Here is a 21,188-nt window from a genome sequence, read left to right on the forward strand (position 1 = left end):
AGAGATACTTGATCAGATAATCCCTTGTAAGCACCAAAAGGAGAATAAGGATTACAAAACAGCCATTTCAGATTGGAAAAAAACACTCTCAAACCAGACTGTTTTATTCTTTGTTAAGTGGAGTAACAGCTAAAGCAGCTCTGTATGTGATATATCCTAACTCTGGTGCCTCTGATCTCGCACAAGGAAATAGGGTTCATATGAAATGCTCATAATAGTGGACAACTGGGAAATCCCTCTAAGAGTATCAATGATTTTCCATCACATTAGGAAAGCATGAAACATGCAGGTCCTCAGCTTTTCCATGAGCAAAGAAAACTTCAGCACAGCCAGCATGGTGCTCTTGTTTGTACTCAAAAGCAGGGTGAAGAAGCCGGGGAGACAACTGGGTATGAACCCAAAATGGTGTTGCAAAATGGGAGAAACCATTTTACAACTCTGGAATGAAAGCAATGAAATTTGGGAAAGAATAATACCAAATGCCACTCCTTTCCATTGACAGGAAAAACAGCCAGGGAGAGAACCATAATCCATTTTTGTTGAGGACAAGATGAGAGAAATAACTGATTTTTTTCAGTAAAGAATATTTGGGGCTCCTTTTTCCAATTTCCCTCTCAGTGAGGACAGATGAGCATTGGAACAGAGATGGTGTGGCGATGTCTGTTACATAAGAATGCATTAGGGACTACATAAATATCAGGTCCTGCTCCAGAGCAGGCATATAGAAGAGGTTCCTTCCTGAGTTTCTGTGAAAATCTTGTGCCAAACAACTTCACCTGGTAAGTGTGAAAGCAAGGACTACTTTCTGTACAATTTCCTCATTTCTGAATTATCCCTTATGCAACTGGGGAGTCTGTAGGATGATTCATGTTTACATGTTATATTCAGCTACCAGATGCCTTGCATAGCCAGAAGTTCCCATTAATACATTTTGCTATGACTTTCAGTTCATAATTTAATTTTTTTCTGGTTCCCAAATCCTCAGAAAGAGAATCTGCATTTTCACGTTGCTTTTATAATCCTCACATTCTCACTGCTCCCTGCTGCAGTACTGTGCACCTTAATCTGTTTATACTCAACTAATCTCTTCATTTTTACCTGCATTCATCTCATGGTACAATCCCTTCCTAATTTTCAGCTCAGCCACACTTGTCTTTTCATAATGAGTCTTATTTTTAATTCGTATCCACTGGCCATACTTTTATAGCCCTTTTGCCATATTTGTATTTCTCTCCTCTTTCTCTTTTTCTGAGATCAGGTTTTAAGAAACTAGATGAAATATGTGGCAGCAACACTTTGGGCTTAATGACCAGACCCTGGAAGGACATGATAACCTCTGGAGGTCTTTTCTGGCTTATTTTCTCCAATTCTTTGATCACAAGAAAGAGCAGGGCTTAACTGATTTATCCAGATCAAGAGTGGTTTCCATTGCCTGCAGACTTCTCCCAAACTTCAAAGAAATTTAAGAAAATGATGTATCCAATCATTTGAACAACCAGGAAAATATGCCAGAAGCCTTCAAACCCATATCTCTCCTCTATTCACCAGCCATTACAGACTTAAAATTGTGAAGGCATTTAGATCAATACCAGTAACAATATCCAGTACCTAATCTGCATTTAAGAACCTGTCATCTGGCCACAAGTCAACCTGTAACAATCAGAGAAACTTCTCATCCCTCCTCATTCCTTTTTGCCCTCAGTTTCTCCTACTATCAGCAAGAAGAAATCTTTAAACACTTCCTCACCAGCTTGGGCTTCCTTTGCAGGCTGTGGTGTGCAGTCCCCCTCTGCCATTCCGTGCCTTGGATGTGCCCAGCTCTGCTGAAGATGAACCTCGTTAAGCAATCCCGGCTCTCTTTCACCCGCTGTTAATGTTTCACTTCTCAACAGCAGTCCTTTGGCCACCACTAAAATAGTTAAACTTCCATTTATTTCTGATCTGAAAACCTCTCTGCTCAGCTCTCAAATGTCATAGGGAATCTGCCTTTCTTGAATACAGCCTCTGAGGCTGCATGGCACCTTTCATGGATGTTCACGATCAATCACTCCACACTGCAGCTACACTATCTTTCAATAAAATTACTACTTCTGGTTGAGGATAGGGACTGGGTCTGTGACTAGATAGGATCTACAGCTGCCCATAAATCCAAATTTTTGACACGGTACACCAGCAACAGAGTTGGTCTTAACTACACATGTCTTTCACTATCATAGAATCACAGAACAGTTAGGGCTGGAGGGGACTTTCAAAGTCCATCCTTTCCAACTCCTCTGCAATAAGCAGGGATATCTTGAACTAGATCAGGTTTCTCAGAGTCCTGTCAAACCTGATTGTGAATGTTTCCAGGGATGGGGCACCTAGTGAGAAGATTATGGTTTTGAGAAGACACGGGATTTCACCAACCTTTGACAGTCTGGCTTCAGTTCCCAGTTCTTCACATATCGCACAGGAAAGCAGGTATAACATTGACAGATATAACATTGTCCCTCCAGACCCTTTTTCACCTTCAAGCCATGAGCTGCCTGAAGGAGAATCAATAATTTTTCAACTGCACTTCCACTTTTTACTCCTTTCTGCTTTCCCCCGTAACTGCCTGTAAACTGCTGTGACTTTCTTTCAGAGAGGCTTTAGGGAAACTCTTCTGCAGGGGAAAACCCCAGATATTTTCTGCAAACACAGAAGTAGTTTAGAGTGAGTTCAGCAATAGAGTATAATGGGGTCTCCACGACCCAACAGCATGGCCCTGAAGCCATCTGCATCCTTCACCTTTTTATTGCAGTCAAGTCCCACCTGCTTCAAGGTCCTGTATCTATCATCATCACCTCAAGATAAAGTCTAGGCTACAAACAGGCTGTCAGATCCTGATGAGCTCTGCTATTAGCTGGACATAGGATGACCAGTGGGATTGGGCAGGAGGACTAGAAAGATGCACTAGGGAAACACTGAGAGACACCTGAATTTAAGAGTGAAAAGAAGCACACAACAATAGCTACAATGTGCGATAGTGAGAAGCCTAAGCTGATCACAATCAAACTCCAAAATGAAATGAGGAATAAATCCCTACATATGATTATTCATTTGATAGAGCAACAAGGGATGCAGAGCCTGAAGTAAAAGATGAGGAACAGCATGAACAACTCATAAAAAGATGATGGCAAATTGTGAGGGGCTTGTGAAAGGAGGACTGAAGCAAAAGTTTAATAATGGCTAAAAAAGAGCAGGCTGTGCACAGAAGAGATATTAAAGAAAAGATAGATGGTAAGAAGAATTTAAATCTATAATGTAGGAAGTATGGCCAGGATCCAGGGAGTATTATTCATATTATAAGAAGATACAGCATAGATAAGTACAAAGCACAGCATGGCAAAGCCAGCAGCATGAGACTCTGGGCAAGCACTGTGAAAAACAAGCAGAAAAGACATATGAGCACTACAGGCCAGACAATGCAATAGAGAAGAAAAGCTGGAGGGAGAATAGTTTTTGGGAAAAATAAAAGGCTTCACTTGGTAATGCTTGTGACTTATATTAGAAGATTTGGGCAGGGAGAGCCGAGGAACACATGAGGAAGGGCTTTTATTTCTGAACAATTATTTAAGAGGCTACCATAGCAAGGAAAAATTAGGATTTTTCTCTTAATTGAAGGGAATGTTCAAGCAAAACACATGAGAGCATGAGAGAGCTTAGGCAGGAAATGAAGAAAACAGCACAAACAAAATACAACCATGAATTTAAATTACTTTCTAGGCTCTCAAGTTGAGAGTATCACAAAACCACTGAAAAAAAAATGGAAGTTGGTTCCAGAATAAGACTTGTGGTCTTTCAGAACAGACCATTGATTAACAGCAAGTGAATACCAAAGAAAGCCATACATTGCATAGAAAATCAGGGATAATATAACTGTTCAGGCTGTCAGTAAGGAAATGGGCTATGGGACCTCTTAAATTATTTTCCAAGTATTTTCCCCTCCACTTCTAAGACGTACTTGTTGCTATGGTATAAGGTACCATGCACTGACTGGTAGCACTGGTTTCAATAAGTTCAAGACATAGAGAAAGTGTACATACAGGTGCTCCACGCAATGGGAACATGTCCAGTCCCTGGGATGTTTCTATGCTCTGCCCTTCATGATAGTCCTTTGTTGCTTCTTTATAGAAATTTCAGGCATTTTAGCAATGCTGTCCACTGCTTAGAGACAGTTCCTAGTTGAAACAGTAGCTACTTTTAATGTTCATATAGGTATGTAAAGTCAGCAACAGAGAGAGTGCTCTGGAAAAACACAAATGCAGAAAAGGAGAGCCAAGATAGGTGTGCAAGTGCATGTGAGCTCCATTGCAAACTCAGTGCTGTTTGTCTCTCTTGGGTGCAAGTGATGAATTCTGACTGTCACAAGGTGTGATGGTCCCTTGGGCACCCAGTGCCACACCTGTTGGTACTGAGATACCTGTCTGTCTCACACTCAGCTCAGGCTCTCAGTTCAAAACTTCTGAATATCAGAGAGAGCCTGGAAACAGAAAAATCCAAACATTTACCCAGTCCACTTGCCTGGAGCTGAGGCTGGCTCATCCCCTTCCTGGTGTGGGAGGTGCTTCCCTGCAGCTGGAAGAAAGATGTATGTGGTGAGGCAGAACTTTGGAAAACACCTGAGGACCATTTGGTGTCCCAAGAACATTTTCTCCCTGGTGGTTTCAGAAGCAGAATCTCACATGGTGCCTTTCAGCAGCAGATATCTCAGAGCATCTCACTGAGCAGATAGCAGTACCTCCATTTCAAAAAGGAGTAAAAGAAGGAAGAAACATCCTGCTGAAGGTAGACTCCTCTAAAACCTCTTGCATGGCAGCCCAGCAGTCTCTCCGTTAAGCTGCCCCGCCTGCAGCATTATCAGAACAAGTGAGAAACAGCAACTGATTTATTGTGCCATAGGCTCTGAGGGACAGCTCAGCCACTGAAGGCATCACAGCCTGCAGCAGCCTGGGTCTGGAGGAATGCTGAAAGAGTTGCATCCAGTGTCCCAGCCACCTCGTGGGTGCATTGCCAGTGCTCACTTCCAGCCTCTGGGACAGATACTGCCTTGGGAATTTCTCTTTCTGCACTGATCTCTCAGCTGACCAGTAGCTCTCTTTCGGTGGTGTGTCCCACTCCCTCTCTCACCCTGCTCCTGAGTAAAATGCTGCTTTTACTGGCTTCACTGAGGCAGTTGGTACTGAGAAACCAGAAATCCTGTAACCACTTTGCTCCTCACAGCCTGCTCACAGGGATGCCTGGAACTGAGTGGGGGTGTCTGTTGGGCAGTGAAGGAGGGGCTGCAGGATGTGACAGCGGGACTCTGGAGTTTGGTTCTGATACATTGCTTGTCAGCCCCTTGAGCACTTATTTCAAGTTTCCTAACCTTAACTGCACTTCCTATAAAAGAAACATCAAGCAGCATAATCTCCTGTACATCTGGGGCAAGTGGTTTCATTCATTAATCTGGCTACTGAACTAAGAAAATCTCAGAGAAGGCAGGAATTCCAGTTTTTCCATTTTTTTTTCCATACACCCACAGTAAACAGCCTGTTTGTTGTTCTCTGCAAGTTTTCCTGTGTCAGGAGACATAATGCACTGCACAATTTCAAATCTTTGCCATCACAGAGAGGGTGTTCTCACCATAACCCAGCACACAGCTGATTTTTTAGCTGTGGTTTAAGTCAGATTGCAATTGTGTAATCAGTATTTCATCAAGGCAAGCTGCCAGGGACAGAGAAGATGTAAATCCCAAAAATATATCTGTTCTGATGAAAAAACCTTCCTGATCTAATCCACAGAGATCTCAGCTCTCTGACAGCGGCCCCTCCCAGATGCAAGCACTGACAGATATGATATGACCTTCTGCATTCTGGGGTCTGTCATTTCCACTGAGATGTTAATCAGATCCTCCCCAGCCAGCTTCCTCTACCACCACACCAAGGGCCAGGCAGATTAGAGGCTCGTCCAAGATTCATTAACTCTGGTTCCCTGCATTTTCATAATGAGCTTGCAGTGCCATCCATTCTTTTCAGCCTCCCCCAGCAGTGACCAGGGGGATCAATTTGCTAACACAGTGAGTGGGAGCAGCTCTCACCAGCTCCAGGGGAAAGCAGAGTCATGTGGGTTTTCCCTGCATCAGGTCCCAGAGGAACTGGCACAGAATTGGAGATATTTTTGCTTTTTTTAATGTTGATCTAACCATAGGGTCTCCAGGGATCCTAACACTTTGTAGCACAATTCTTTTTGTTCTGGCCCTCCTTTGCCCAGGGAAGTCTGTTCTCCACCGGCACTCATGACAAATCCCTCAGAGTCTGGCAGGGATAAGGGTTATATTCTTATAGAAGGAAGAATTAATCTGTGACTCTTCATCCTTATGCTAATCCCCCCCCCCAAAAAGTCCTTTTTTCCTAGGAGATGAGTGGCATCTGATCCACCTGACATCAGTGGGACCAGGAGTGCTCAGCCTTCCCTTGATGCCACCCCAGAGCACATGTTGTCTTCCTCCTGCTCAACCATCTTTCTCCCAAGTCTCCACTCTCATTACCTTAACTGGAGCACATCTTCTGGCTGTGACTGAATACTGAATTAGGCATTTGCTTTATTCCTCCTCCTCCTCTACTCCCAGCCTGTCTCCTTCCTCCTGGGATCTTGCCCACCACACAACAGCTGAGTTCTGCATCACACACCTGCAAACACTCTGTGTGCTTCTCTTGTGCAAAGAGCAACCCTGGAAAAGGAAATGTTTTTTCCATGGGCACACAAAACCCACTCTGGTGCTCTCCAGCTTGTAGCCACCCATAGAGCAGTGCTGAATGCACTGGGCAGCAGCATGGCACATACCCAAGCAGCAGGCAATGGTGTATATGAATACATGCACTGCAGTCTCACCTGTGGTGTGTGACAAGTGGGGATGGTGTTTCCACCCCAGCTGGTGCACAGGGGTGCTGGGGATACACTGGGACAGGCTTTGCACCCCCTTTCCACCTCCTGTGCCCACAGCTGCCTTTGCTGTCTGGCATTCAGTCTTTACATGTCTCCAAGTACTCCTTAATAAATAGAGGAGACCACATTGTCAGAGAAATCCATTAGTGACAACATTCAATAACTCTGATAAATCCATGCCAAAAAATGCAAACACCTTTTCCACAACCTCCAGCTACGCCTATGCAACATGAGAAGGTCTAGCCATGCCAGTCCTTTAAGATGCAGACAGCCACTTGAGTGAATTGAATACATTCAATTGACTTCAAAGAACCTTTGAGTGCTCAGCAACTTGCAAGAGATTTGTTTATAAAAATAATCACTTTCAGAAGAAAAGTGTACATGGCACTTTTTCCTCTATCTCCCATTCAGTTTTACCTCTAACAATAAATCACGAGACTCAACATGGAATGGATTGGCATTGTATTCACCTAGAAATATTTATTTCCTGTATAAACTCAGATTAATATTAATTCTCTTCAAGATAAAGGCAGCTAGAAATAATTTGAGGGCATAAAACCAGTTTTCAGCATTCCTGACACTTCCCATTGTTAACAAACAGATGATCTTATAATGGTAAAGTCAGAGGAATAATTCCTCTCTTATACAAGGTCTGATTGACTAGACATGACAGATGGTGTTTTTATTACTTTCTGTTCTAAAAGAGGCCTCATCTAATGCAGTCCAAGCTGTGTTACGAGTCTTAACCTCCCAGATAAGCAAACGCTGTTTCATCAGGTTAATGGATCCTTACTTGATCCAGGAAGGCAATTTTCCTTAAAGTTATTCTAATCAAGTACTCAGAGTCCAAATTGTCCCGACTGATTGACTGCCAGCAATGGGTAAATCTCTCTACTAAGAACCATATTTATTTTCAAAGAGGGAAAGCAAGTTATTATTATTATTACAGAACCAATTCTATCCTGTATTCAGGGGCTTCTTGTATACTGGCTTTTATTGCAGTTGCAGAATTAAAGAAAACAGTATAGTTAATGGAGCCTTTCTCTCCATAGTTTTGTTAAATAACAGGCAGGGAAGGAAAATTAGAGAGGTGGCCTGCTGTCTATTGATACCCCCTCAATTAACTGCCCCTGTGTCAATAACATGTGACCCTAACCAGCACAGAACTCCTCAAGCAGACTCACTCCAACCTGTCTCCCTTCATCTGCCCCCAAATTGAGGGCTGCCAGCCCCAGCAGCTTTGCCACTAGGCTGAGAAGCAACAGAGGACAATCCAGTTTCTAAAAGGAAAGCTGTGAAGGAAAAGCAGTGCCTGAAGGATGCTCCCTGTAAGTCCCATCTCCTTATGGCATTTGGCTGCTCAGGTGGTTTGGTGGCACAGCTGCACGGGGGCACAGTGGCAGCACACACGAGGTAGGGATGGCAGTGCCCTGCTGCCTCTTTGCTGGCTCTGGTCACTCCAGGCAGAGCCCTGGAGCCCTGGGGCTGTCAGGCTGCTTACAGAAGCAGATGGGAGGCCTGACCTCTCCTACTCTCTTCCACCTACTGCAAGACTGGTCTAGCAACTAAACCCATGTGAGGACAAGAAGAAGAGCAATCAACTCAAGGCTGTGCAGAAAACACACAGACCACATTGAATTATTGCATAGAAACAAGAACTGAGTCCACAACTCCTGAAAGATCAGTCAGCGCTTTTACTTCTCAATGCACATATTAGCTTTTCACACAGCCTCACAACCAGAATTGGTTGTCCTCATGCCCCATCAGACATTCAATATTGGATTTCCACCTCCAGAAAATCTGACCCCCAGGAGCCCTGGCTGGAGTCTCCAGAGCAGGGAAAGTGAGCTTCATTAAAAAAAAAAAAAGTTCCTTTGCAATTTTCAGGGAAGCTGAGCTGTTCTCCCTACAGCTCTGCTGAAGTTATTGATGCCTCAAATGAAACAATCATTCTCAATAATTCTTATTTACTAGCCACCAGACTTTTAGGGTTTTGTCATGCAGAGAATTGCATTGTTATATTAAGGCAGGTATCTTAAAAACAGTGATTATTCTGCAAGAATGATAAAGCTATGGATAGCAGGTGAAAATGCTGTGCTTGAATCAGAGACTCCCAAGCCAAAAATTCAGGAAGTATGGCTTGGCTCAGGCTCAAGGATCAAAAGTCTCCAAGCTTCCTCAAATGTCTCTGTTTCAGGTCCTGTCATGTAGCCTGTCACATTTAAAACACACAGCACACTTCAGGAGAGGCAGCCTTTTAAAACAGTGCTCTCCTTGAATATCATTGTGGGGCTGATTGCACACACCTTTGGACTCAGAGCAAGCACCACTGCTAATTGTTCAGATGGGGGATCAATAGAGAGGCATAACTTAAAAGCCTATTACTTGTGGAGACAGCCTCAGGGGACAGCCCTGGAACTGTCCCCACAGTAAACAATCCCAGAAGAAGTAGGCATCCATCCCTGTTAATTACTGATGGGAAGGAAGGCATCAGAGCAGAAGGAGGAAAAGATGAGACCTTGACTCTTACTAGGTCTCCTCTGCTACACCAGTTTTGTAAATGAGCAGTGTATGGTGTAGAGAACTTGTCTCTGGGCCTGATGCAAACCCCCATAAATCAGGTGAATAGACCATAAGCAAATTTCCCTCCCATCCAGTTTCCAGTGTCTAGGAACAGCTGACTCTAGCTGCTTTGGAACTGCAAAGTGGCTCCACAGCTATTGGATAAGCTGCCCCAGTGGGTTTCTCACTGCCTTTATTGAGTGTTGGGTCAGACACCACACACAGAAGTGTCTGTGATCAATGAACCCATGCTTTGCTAGTTCTCTGCACAAGAACTTATTCACAGTTAATCCAAACCAACTTCATTCATGAAACTGGCTGGAAATCTCATCAGAACAGCCTTTGCAGAGAGATTTCTGACACTTTTGCTTCAAGCACCAGCTGAAAATAGAGCAAAAGAGACTCCAACTTCCTCTGAGTATTTTGTCAGATCTGAAGATGGGTGGTTAATTCACAAAAACTAATGGCAGCTTGCTCATTTTCCGCCTTTTGCTTTTCTTTCCCCCTATGAACAGGGGTGTTTTTTCCTTAGGCTTATATGTTATTCAGAACAATTTTGTCACATAGTGTCTGCAAACCATTTCAGCATTAGTGATCTGCAATACAGGCACAACAGGACAGTACAATACAGGCACAACAGGACAGTAGGTTGCTTTATATGCTTCCCAGATTTCCACCTGGATGAGCACACATCTTAGAAACAGGTTTGCAGTGCAGATTTGCACAACTCCCATTCTGAAGCTCTTGGATGGATATTTCAGACAATTGCCTCCAAACAGCCCACTCCCACCAACATTCCACACACAATGCCTGTCTGCTCGAGCACTCCCAGCCAGGGAACATGGGAAGAACAGGAGCATAATCCAAGTTACTTACGGAAATCTCTGCAGAGAGTCTCACACAAAGGTGTCGGTGGAGTGTCCCCAGGTGGAGGGATTTCCATGGAGAAAGCAGTGAAATGGTCCAGTGCAAAAGGAGAGCACTATGAACCTGTTTAAGCTTCAGGATGTGTCCAAGATAAATGCAGGGTATGAAGTTATTTCTTCTTGTACTCACAGCAGCACTTGTATTCCATGGTAACATACAGAGAACAAATGGCAAAACAAACTCTTGGCCTCACAGGAACATTGTTCTGTTTGTTGTCCCTGGAGACTTTCAGTTAATCTTCATCTGTGGGTTTGGCCAGAGAAATGTACTGGTGAACCTCCCCTCTCTGACTTCTCTATGCAAACCTGAAACTTCTTGAGGATTCATTAACTTTTTACTTCATCATTTCATGTATTTCAGATGGTGTTTTATATTTTCTGTGTCACTCAGTGGCTTTGTAAGTGCAGAGTTATTGGTGAGGTCCCTTCCCAACTTGCACATGTTCCAGAGCAGGGCTCAAAATAAATAGATGGTCATACAGAGAGGGTAGACAGCTAAAAAAGGTACACTGGACCTAGCTTGGCGAGACTGGCCTCTCTCTCTCAGCCTTAGAGTTTCCTCCTTTTTTCACATTCCCTGTTGGGGAATGCAAAGCAACTCAAAGGGTTTAACTATATCAAGCCAACTTATCAAAACTGATCAGTAAGCAGAATTGATGCCATATGTTTTCAAAAAGCTCATATTCAGCTTAGTGCCTAAAATTAGATTTAGGCTTTGGTGATTGACAAGCAACTTCTCCAAAAAGCCAGTCCTCCTGTGAGCGCTGAACATTTCTCAGGCACCCCTGATTTCTACTCATGCAAGAATCACGTTGCCATTCAAGTCCAGGTTGCAGTGAAACAGGAGCAAGCCAGGCAGGTAGACATGTGTCCCTAAGGCAAAGTAACCCTGAGTGTTTTAACTGAGAAAGAAAAGAAGTTTTCACTTGCTTTAGTCTTGCCTTCATAATCTGCTGCAAAGCTGAAATTTGCTGCTCCTGAGAGCTGGCATGCAGAAGGACAGAGCCTGACACAGGTGGCTGACCAGCCATCCACCCAAGCACCCCGTGCTCCATCTCCACAGCACCCAAACATCTCAAATGCACCAGCAGCTTCCTCTGGTTCAGACCCAGAGCTCCAGAAAATACAATAATTTCAGTCCAAACACTCAGGTTGCTGAACCACCTGTGGCATGTTAGTTGTGAAATAAAGATGATTGATGAGCAGTGCACGGATCATTTTAGAGGAGATAAACCAGACATTCAAGATGCTTGTGGCAGAATAATTCAGAGGACATGATAAAATGCCATTGCATTCCTTGAGATTAAAGGCCTGATTCTCCTCTCACCTAGGCTCTGCATTGCCTGTGAAGCCAAACCTGTAGTAAAATGGCTTGATAGGAAGAATCTCCTCCTTGAATGTTGGCAGGACTGCACTGGAGTGAGGATATCTGGGTTGCAGACCTCAGTAGCCCCTGGCAGCCCAGGGAATCCAGCTCATTCCCACACTGAGGACCCTGCAAATCCTTGGAGTATGGGGGCCTCCAGGCTTCCCAGCATAGAGGCAGGAGCCTGGATGCCCCAAACCAAGCTTGTTGTTTCCATTGCTGCTTCTGGCAGGGAATCCCAGACTTCTGGGGTCTTCTACACGCCTAGATAGGCCCCAGTCTGATCATGCCAGGTGAACAGCCCTTCAGACTGCAGTACAAGCATGCAAGTCTCATATGGCTGGGTTATGGACACAGAGCCCCCCTCAGAGACAGCAGAGAGAGGAAATGAGGTACATAAAGGCTGGAATTCAGGCACTAATGGCTGTGAGGTCACCAAGGAGAAGAAGGAAGGGAAGAAAAACAACATGAAGGGAGCTCAATTTGCCATAAAAATCATAGACAGTAATACAAAATCTTTGTAAAAAATTCCTTCTACCTCAGAGTTCATGCACAGGAAGAAATCTGTCAAGGCAAGCATGTCCCAAGAAATGACCATCAGGGAAATGTTGAGGCTGCTCTGCCCAGTCCCCTCAGCACATTAATATGTCAGGTCAGTGAAAACAGGGCTAGACAACACTTCAGTTTATAAAAAGGTCAAGGCTATTTTCAACCAGCTGCACTTGGTATGTGGAGCAACTCCAGCTCATCACATTTGTCTGCCCCTAATGCACATCCCTACGGGATTTCAGAATAGCTGCTTTGACCAGACTCAGTAAAAGCAAAAAAATGTGTGTTTTTAAAAAGGGTTCTGTAGGAAACATGCCATGTGTAAGTCCAGAATAAATAGGAGCCTGCAGAAAAATTGTGTCTGGTGGTTACCACATAGAAATAAAAACTGGGAATGAATCACATGGGACAACCAAGGAAGGAAGAAATTACCATAACTGAGCCCAAAGAGATTCTCCTCTCTGCAGTCTCACACTGCAGTGGGAGTGAGGGTGAGATAGATCTAGCTGTAAGCCTGAGCAGTGAGTGTGAGACCAGGGATGCTGCCTCTTGAGTTATCTGCAGTCAGAATCACTGCCAGGTTCTCCCATGACTTTCTGTTGAACACTGGTGCTACCCACAGCCAGGGAGACAAACAGGAACCAGCTCATCCTGCCCATCCCCATGTCAATGAAAAAACAGGGATTCAGTGCAGAAAATTGACACCTAGGCATAAACACCTTCCTCAAGCCCCTCATAGCACCAGGGTGGAAGATGGATCATTACTAATAAAAACAGAATGCTTTGCTTTCAAAATTATCCCAGGGAGTCAGTGTCTGCTGGAGCAAAAGGCCTATTTCATGAAAATTTAGCAGGGGAATAATTTAATGGAGCTCAGATAAAAAGCAGTCACCTGGAACCCAGATTTAGAAGAAATTGCCTTTTTTTTTCCCCAAATTACTGGTTTGGAGGTTAAATAAGGAATATTCATCTGATTTCACTTTTCTCGCACATTTTCCCTGATGGGTGCACTAATGAACTCTAAACTGAATGGCAAAATGCTTTCAGTCCATCCCCACACCTCCCAAGGAGCAAATTCTTTATTAAATCTAATGATTCTCCTTTTCAAAATTAGCATCTGCAAGTTTGGGGGCAACTGCAAACCTGGCAGAAAAAGAAGCAATTCCCATTGCAGTGATTAGGACTTCCTCCTTCTCACAAAAATCCCAAGGGCCCCTTAACTTGACTGTCTTGATTAAAGAGGGGCTTAGCTTTAATTGGGTAATTGCTGTGGTTTGTTACTCTTGGTTACAGCAGATTTCCTCTGCTGTATCTTGGCCAGGCAGGGTTGCTTCCCTTGCACCCTCAACCTTCCACAAGTGAACTGTTCAAACAATTCCAGGTGTCACATATCATCAAAATACAAATGAATAAGTGCACAGCAGACAGTTTAATGTGCCAGCACTGTCCTGCCCAGCACCAGGTCCTGCACCAGGATGATGCTGCAGTCAAGCAGCTACAAGACTATGAGGGGACACTTGGCTGAGGATGCAACACAATAACATACATTTTCTTCAGGATACAGCACAATAACATACATTTTCTTGAAGCCCTTTAGAGGGATTTGGAACCAACTGCAGTGGATGAGAAGCTAATGTCTTTGTTTGCAGTCAGGACTGTAAAATCTCAGGATGTTCATCTCTGCTGCCTCACACTCAAATGATCTAAGTGCTTTGTGAGGCTTCTTATACTGATTTCCTGACTCAAACCAAAGTCAGAATTACCAGCATTTAAAACTGAGCTAGAAGATAGGAAAAACCAGTTCCCAGGTTAACTTTAGATCCAGTGGTAACCTCTTTGACACCATTTATCATACAGGAGATAAATTCCCTGACTTTTCTCCTCAAAAGCTCTTTCTAATTTAATCAAGCAGATTTACATTACACCAACTGATTTCTTTTCTAAGCAGAAAGTAGGCATTCACTTAAACCAGTGAAAAAAATATGGGCTTGCAGGGAAAGGAATTGAAAAGATTTTCTTTATATATGAAATCAGAGAGAGAATGAAATTTCAGCATTATTCAAATATGTAATTTCAAAGATTTCAATTGTTGTGGATAAAAAATCTGCAAACACATCATAAAAGCTTTGAACAATTGAAACAAAACATGTCAAAAATATTTTGACTGACTCAAGCCATATTATTCATGTTTTCATTCTTTTCAAAATACAGGCAGTTTGTTCTGCCTCAGGATAGGAAGACTTTCTAAATCTCAGACATTCTGGTGAGGTGGAAATGTGCATCTTTAAGTCTCTAAGACTGTTAAATATCCAGATCTTCTAGAGACAGGCAAATGCATTGCCAATGTACACTCCTTCCACTTCTGCACCTCACTAATGGAGTGCTGGCCCGGACAAACCACATGCAGTGAGGCAGGGCAGTGCCAGTGAGTGGCCACACCAGTTTACACTGCCTCAGCTGCCTCTTCAGTGAGCGTGGCTCATTTTCCAGCCAGCCAAGGTCAAGCTCTGGAGTTGTGTTTGCTTTAGGGAAGGGCAGGGCAAAAAGAGTGGCTATTTGCCACCTGCATGGGCCAAATCTGCCCTACCTGTGCACCCCATGCAGCCCTGCCCCGCTGCAGCACATTCTCAGATACCTCAGCTATTCATTGGCTGCAGCACACTCTCAGATATCTCAGCTATTCATTGGCTGCCAGAGCCACTGAATCTGAAGACATGGGCACCCAAAAAACTGCCTTTGTGACAGATATTGTGACTGCTGGACACTGTGGATTCAGTTGGTTTTAAATGGAGAAGGAGCTCAATTCTTTCGAGCTGAAAGCTCAAAGGCCACCATGCCAGGGCAGAGCCATTGCTTACTAAATTCTGCTCTACAGCCGTGCTGTTGGAGTACTTGGTCACTTGCCCTTTACAACATATCCTAGTGGTGCAGAGATTTGCGAGGTGCTGGTCAGCCCCATTCATGCAGAACAGATGGTTCTGGCCATACCAATGAAAGCTGTGGCAGATGCATTGGGTGACTGCCTGAAGCAGTTGTTTTTCCTGTGCAAGCCAGAGAGGGGCAGCAGGTCTGCCCAAATGGCAGGATGGCCAAACACAGCTTAGATGGCACAGTAAGCAGCTCCTCTTCTCTTTCTGAGGCTGAATGGATGGCCTGGAGAGAGGCAAGTCTGCATCATTTAACACTTTGCTGCAGGACAAGTCACAAAGGGCTTTCTTAGGCAAGAGTCATTGAAGGCACCAGGCTCCCTGCCTGCTTACAGGATAAGGAGAAACCTCTGGCACTGTTGGCTTGGACTGCACAGCTGTATCTGCCAGAAAAAGCTGTGTGTGCAGCACCTTCTGCTCTGCTGTATTTTTGGCCCCTGCCCCATTCTGGCAGGCAGCAAAAATGAAAGTAATTTGACATGCGATGAACCAAGGTGAGCCAGAAATGGGAAGGCAAAAGAAAGCCAAAGCCAAGACAAAGGATGGGCTTACACAAAGCACCAGAGCCAAGCACCTGCCCCAAAGGATATGATACAAAAGGTCAATCCTATCACTGAGTTGTCCATGAAATAAATATTCTTTGGCTTCAGGGCACACAACAGAAGCTCAATGAACCTTTTGCTCCCACAATGCAGCTGTAGAGTCCTCGTCCTCTGAGTCACTCCAGAACCATGGTGATGGGCTATCAGCTGACAGATGGATTTGCCTCTCTGTTCTTCAATATGTGAAAGGTTACTGATCTACAGATTCTCCTTCCCTGGTCTTTTTCCTTCCTGTCAGCTGTGGAAGTCTCCATGCTCATTCTAGCTCTGATGGCTAAGGCAATCAGCCCTGCATTTCCCCACTGGTAGCAAAGTACAGCTGCGCTGCCTTTCAGCACGAGCCCAGCAGCCCACTTAAAATGAGCTGCTGATTCCATTTCACTTCCCAAGAAAAAAACAAGCAGATATCAAAGCCATGCCCATCTCTCATTGACTGCAGAAAATATGAGGTAAGAGTGGAGATACAACTCTTCATGACAAAGCAAACCAGACTGCTACACCCATCTTATCATTTCTGGGAGAACCATTTGACTAAGCAACCAAAGAAGGTTCAGGCTCTGCTCAAGAAATTTCCTCTGCAAATTTTATCAGACCTGAGAAGCCAGATCATAGGTGAATCCATCCCTATTGGTTGAAAGGGAGGCTGTTTCTCTCACAGGATCTGAACTTGCTCTATTAAGAACTAATTTATGAGGAATCTTGCATTCTGGCAAACATAAAAGGCTTAACATTTAAAATGTCTGAGAAGCCATCACAAAGCCATCTCTTGAAACACTCTCATGGCCCTTCAGGCAAGGAGCAGTCAGCCTGAGCTGACTTATTGTCATCATGCTAGTCATAAAAAAAAAGAAAGGACCAGAGATAAAAAGGCCAACAATAACGTAATGCACATCACGTCTTCAGTTAATATTGCACTGAATCTGGCATCACCATTTCTCTCCTTTTGCTCAAAAATTGGAATGATAGCACTTTGCAACCAAAATTCATGAGTTTACAAAACAGCTCACAGATGGGAGTCAAACACAGGGCAGTGACTCCTGTCTGAGCTGGGGCATCCTCAGGACCACAGCATTTTCTGCTGTGCAGCCATTCACACAGAACAGCTGTCCCTAGTCAGGCACGAGCAACACATTGTATGGAGCATCCAAACTGAGTTAGGAGCGGTCTTGGGTCAGAAGAGGACAGCAAGTTACTGTCCAGATATTAAAGGAGCAGAAAGGATCATAATTAACATGTCTTTCTGAATATTCAAGTGAACAAGTTCTCCTTGGAGTCAATAGGAATTACAGTCCTGATATAAGGAAAGAGGTGATTCTCAGATCAACCACAAACATAAATCCATCTAGAATTTCTACAGAGAGGCTTGATGGGCCTCCTGTGGCTGACCCAGACTCCTTTGGCTGGACTTAGAAAACAGCAAAATCAAGAGCTTCACCTTGGAAGCAATGCAAGTGAGAGCAACCACCATGTTACTTGTCAGAGCCAGTGTAGCTTGGAAATAGTCACGTGGAGCAACAAGCATGTCCTTGACAGGAGCAGTCATGAAATTTTAGTCCAGAAATATCTCATTGATTTATTTCAACTTTTTAAAGCAACACTGTCAGGAGAATGGAAAAATAAAACTGACTGCCCTACATTTTTAGTACTGTTTGAGAGCATCCAACCCAGAGCAGTATTTGTCACTGCATCACACAAAGGTTCAAAGCCACTTCCCTGGGCTTCCTCACTTCTCCTACACCTACAAGGCAGACCAGGGCTCAGGGATGAAGACAAGGCACATCTGAGGGAGCCTGGGTATGACACAGGAGCAAGTCCTCAACCTCACACTACACAACTCCTCTTTCAGACACCATTCACCCACTGGTTGTGTCTCATACTGCAGAAATGTTTCCCCACCATTCTCCCTCCCAAATTCCCTGACACATCCATACAGAAAATACCCCACTGGATTTTGAACACACCCCATCAATTTTTTTCTTTCTCAGCTGCCTGCCAGCCCCAGCAGAGCAGGGCTGCCCATTTGCAGAAATCAGCACTCTAATCCACTGACCTTTTCAACATTGTACAGGATTGTCTATTTCTTATGACCATAACCTATTTCAAGTAATCTTCTAGATGTTCAGTTCATTCTTCTGCTTGCCTAAGGAAATATAAAAATTTACACCTATTGTAAAAGCATGAATAAAAGCTGATTGAGGAAAGTGGAGGCAATAATGTGCCCATAACACTAACCAGCTCACTTGCACTGCATTTCTCTTTAAAGCAAGATTTGTCTGATTATCAACAGGGTTTTGATTTAGACTGCTGCTGAAATTACCACTGTAAAAGTAAACCCACTTTTATTGCATAAGTACAGAGAACAGTTATGTACTGTTTAAACCTTTATATCTGTTGCTGGGGGTGATCAATCTCTTAATTATCAATCCAGAAAGGGTTCTATGGCAAAAGATGATCTATTTAGTGCACTTGGGATATTTTTTGAAGAGGTTAAAATTTACAAAATAAAAATCAACAAACTTTTTTTTAGAATAGAAATCAGCAAAGTTGGTAATGGAATCAGGTTAAGAATATATGCCATTATTAGATCAGGCTGTTTGACAAAGCCAAGTGAGGGCAGTGCTCTAAATGTAATATTCACATTAACTTTCCAGTTCTGAGCAGACTTATCATGTGACTGCAGCTATCTTTTGGGTTTGGTGAACGGTTTTTGCACTGATATTGTGCAATTTTTCTAAATATAACAGTGAGAGTATGAACTACATGCCCTGTCAAGGGTCAGTCACCTTCAGTGATGACTATATGCATTTTGGTTACTCTTTACACAGTTCTCTGGTAACCTGAAACTCAAGATGTAGAACCCAAGTTTTTTTTGGCAGCAGTCACCCTCCTCACATTCATGCATGCCTAATCTCAATTCTCTAATGAATCACAAACAGCAAAGAAGGAAGAAGTTTGTGTGCATTCTGCATGGGCTTTGCTGTGTACACTATACTGAGAAATAAACCAGCAAGAAAACATTTCATATGCGCAAGCAGAGAGTTGCTTGGATCTCCCAGTGTCCAGACGCCATCAATTTCTGCTCAGTGGAGACCATTAAAACTGAAAATGTATCTAGAGATATTCTTCTTTTGGTTTCAGCACACTCAGTATCGATTCAGTCCTTGCTCAGTGTTGCGACTGCTCAACAAGAACAGCAAGATCTGCTCTGGCCATTGTGAACACTGTGCCTTTGTGACTGTTTCTCCTTCAGCTAAAATCAGTGGCTGGACTATGGGCTTTTCAGCCCTACACAGCTCACAATCAGCTCAGCTGCAGCTCCTCTTCAGGGCTATACTCTGGTCAGCAAGGACAGGGAGTTGGCAGCAGGACTAGAGGGCAACATGAAAAATACCAGCTGGAATCACTTTTGTGGATCATTTACAGAAAACACATTTAAAAATGAAAAGCACATTTAGCTGAAGAACATCTCATCAGTCACAAAGTCACTTGAATGCACTGATGAGGAGCACTTTGGAGAGGACTCAGGATCCAGTTCTTTTCAGTACAGCTTCGTTATGAGATTTGTGTAGACTTGCTTTCCAGTTGGGTGATGTTGCTGGGTAGGAGCACTGGTTGGAGTGACTGATAACTCTGGTGGTGCAGGCTGGGTGGGAAGGCTGCATGCTTGAAACGAGCATCACAGGGACTGCCTTTCAGACTGCCATTGTAGATCAGATCTTCTCTGAGAGAAACTCATTGGATAAAACATTTCCAAAAACTGAAACCGTGAAGATTAAATGACTGATCAGAGAGATTTCTAAGATAACTCCCTCACCAAAGTAGCAGAACGACCAGCAGACAGACTATATGAGAGAGAGAAAATCCTGTAATTCAGCCTATTTCAGTACATGAGAGGTGGCACACAAGCAGAAAATCAGATTGTTAAGGTACCTTGGTTTCACTTCTCAGCTTTGTCTCATCTTCCTGTCATGGTCTTGGGCAAATGACTTGACCTCCCATAACTTTAGTGCCTCAGTTTTGGAATGGAGAAGATTCTGCAGCCTTGACTACTTGGCTTCTAAACAACTTGAGCGAGCTCTGGAGGTTTGTACAGTAACCTAACACATGCTCTTTGTGGCTGTTTTGAGAGGAAAAGCTCCATCCTTTATGTAGTATTGTAGACACTACTAATTAATAATCACTGGAAGTTTTCCACTGCATCTATATAGTTCAAGAGGGCTGTTCTCATTCCCAGGCCACAGAAGTGAGTAGAACAGACTGAATTGCTCATGCCTTCTTCAAAGGACTTCAGCTGGGACATTGGCTGCCTGTGGGTTAAAGGTTTTCAGCAACCCTTCGAAGGCACTGGCATTGCCTGTGGAGTCTTCAGCCCAAACAAAAGAGTAAAGACCCTTCAGGTCTCTTGGGACTTAGAGCAAAAGAAATCTTTCTTTGAATTGAGGAAATCTTTAAAGAAGGGACTTCAGACCTATAGTGATAAAGGAAATAAAAAACATCTACACTGACAGCTCCAGTTAGGAGCAAACAGGCACAACAGACTTTGAAAAACAACCAGTCTTTCATCTTCAATAGCAAGCTCAACAGCTCTGCACCAGCTGCTCTGTAAACAGTATAGCAAGGGAAAGAAAATTACTGGCAGCAAATGCATTAAACATGGCAATGTCTTCAGATGACATATTTTGTAAATTTCCTCCTTAAAAGTTGTGCCATTTCTTAAATCTAAAGGATTACCTGCTGAATAGCAGCAGAGACATTCTTCCAGGCAGCTGGGCAGCTTCATTACCCTTATTTCTTGCCAAGCTTCCCATAATGCAAGCAGGCAGTTTGGCTAAGGTGGGATGTCAAGCAACTTGGGTTCATCTCCTGAGTCTGCTTTACATTTTCTGAGGGACCTTTAGCAAAGCACTTCATCTCTGGGACCTGTTTTCACCTGGAAAAGAAAAGGAATTATTCTTTTGTCCTAAAGCAGTCAGCATTTTGTAACAATCATGTGAAACCTTTTAGTGACTGTGGATCCATAAGAACTTTTCAAGGAGACAGGTACACACTGCTTGGGAAACTAAAATCTGTTAATAGAGTGATGTTTCCCAGCTCTGGACCACAGAGAAATAGCCCAGGAACACCCAAACATGCATATCACAGGCTGAACTTATTCCAAAGTTAAGTTCCTAATCATCAAATAAGAGAAACTTCAGCTTAGATTTGGTGTGGTTTTATTTATTAAGTCATATAATGTGAAATACAAACCACTCTAAGCAAGGGGTAAAAGAAAATGCTGAGAATCATTACACAGTATTTTGCATGCTGA

The 21,188-nt window shown here is 43.5% G+C and overlaps 1 protein-coding gene across 2 annotated transcripts in view; it reads right to left on the bottom strand.

Moving 5' to 3' along the window:
- Nucleotides 1-10,550, bottom strand: part of SLC15A2 (solute carrier family 15 member 2) — a 52,365-nt gene extending 41,815 nt beyond the window's left edge. The window contains exon 1 of one of the 2 annotated variants that reach the window (XM_063161776.1): nt 10,387-10,550. In XM_063161776.1, the coding sequence (XP_063017846.1) occupies nt 10,387-10,453 (67 nt within the window). In that variant the 5' untranslated portion in view covers nt 10,454-10,550. Of the gene's footprint in view, nt 1-1,747; nt 1,849-10,386 lie in introns of those variants that run through there. The other variant, XM_063161777.1, reaches the window with a different exon arrangement.
- Nucleotides 10,551-21,188: the final 10,638 nt, after the last annotated feature.

This window comes from Melospiza melodia, chromosome 8, assembly GCF_035770615.1.
Source record: "Melospiza melodia melodia isolate bMelMel2 chromosome 8, bMelMel2.pri, whole genome shotgun sequence".
In the NCBI taxonomy this organism is placed as follows: Eukaryota; Metazoa; Chordata; class Aves; order Passeriformes; family Passerellidae; genus Melospiza; species Melospiza melodia.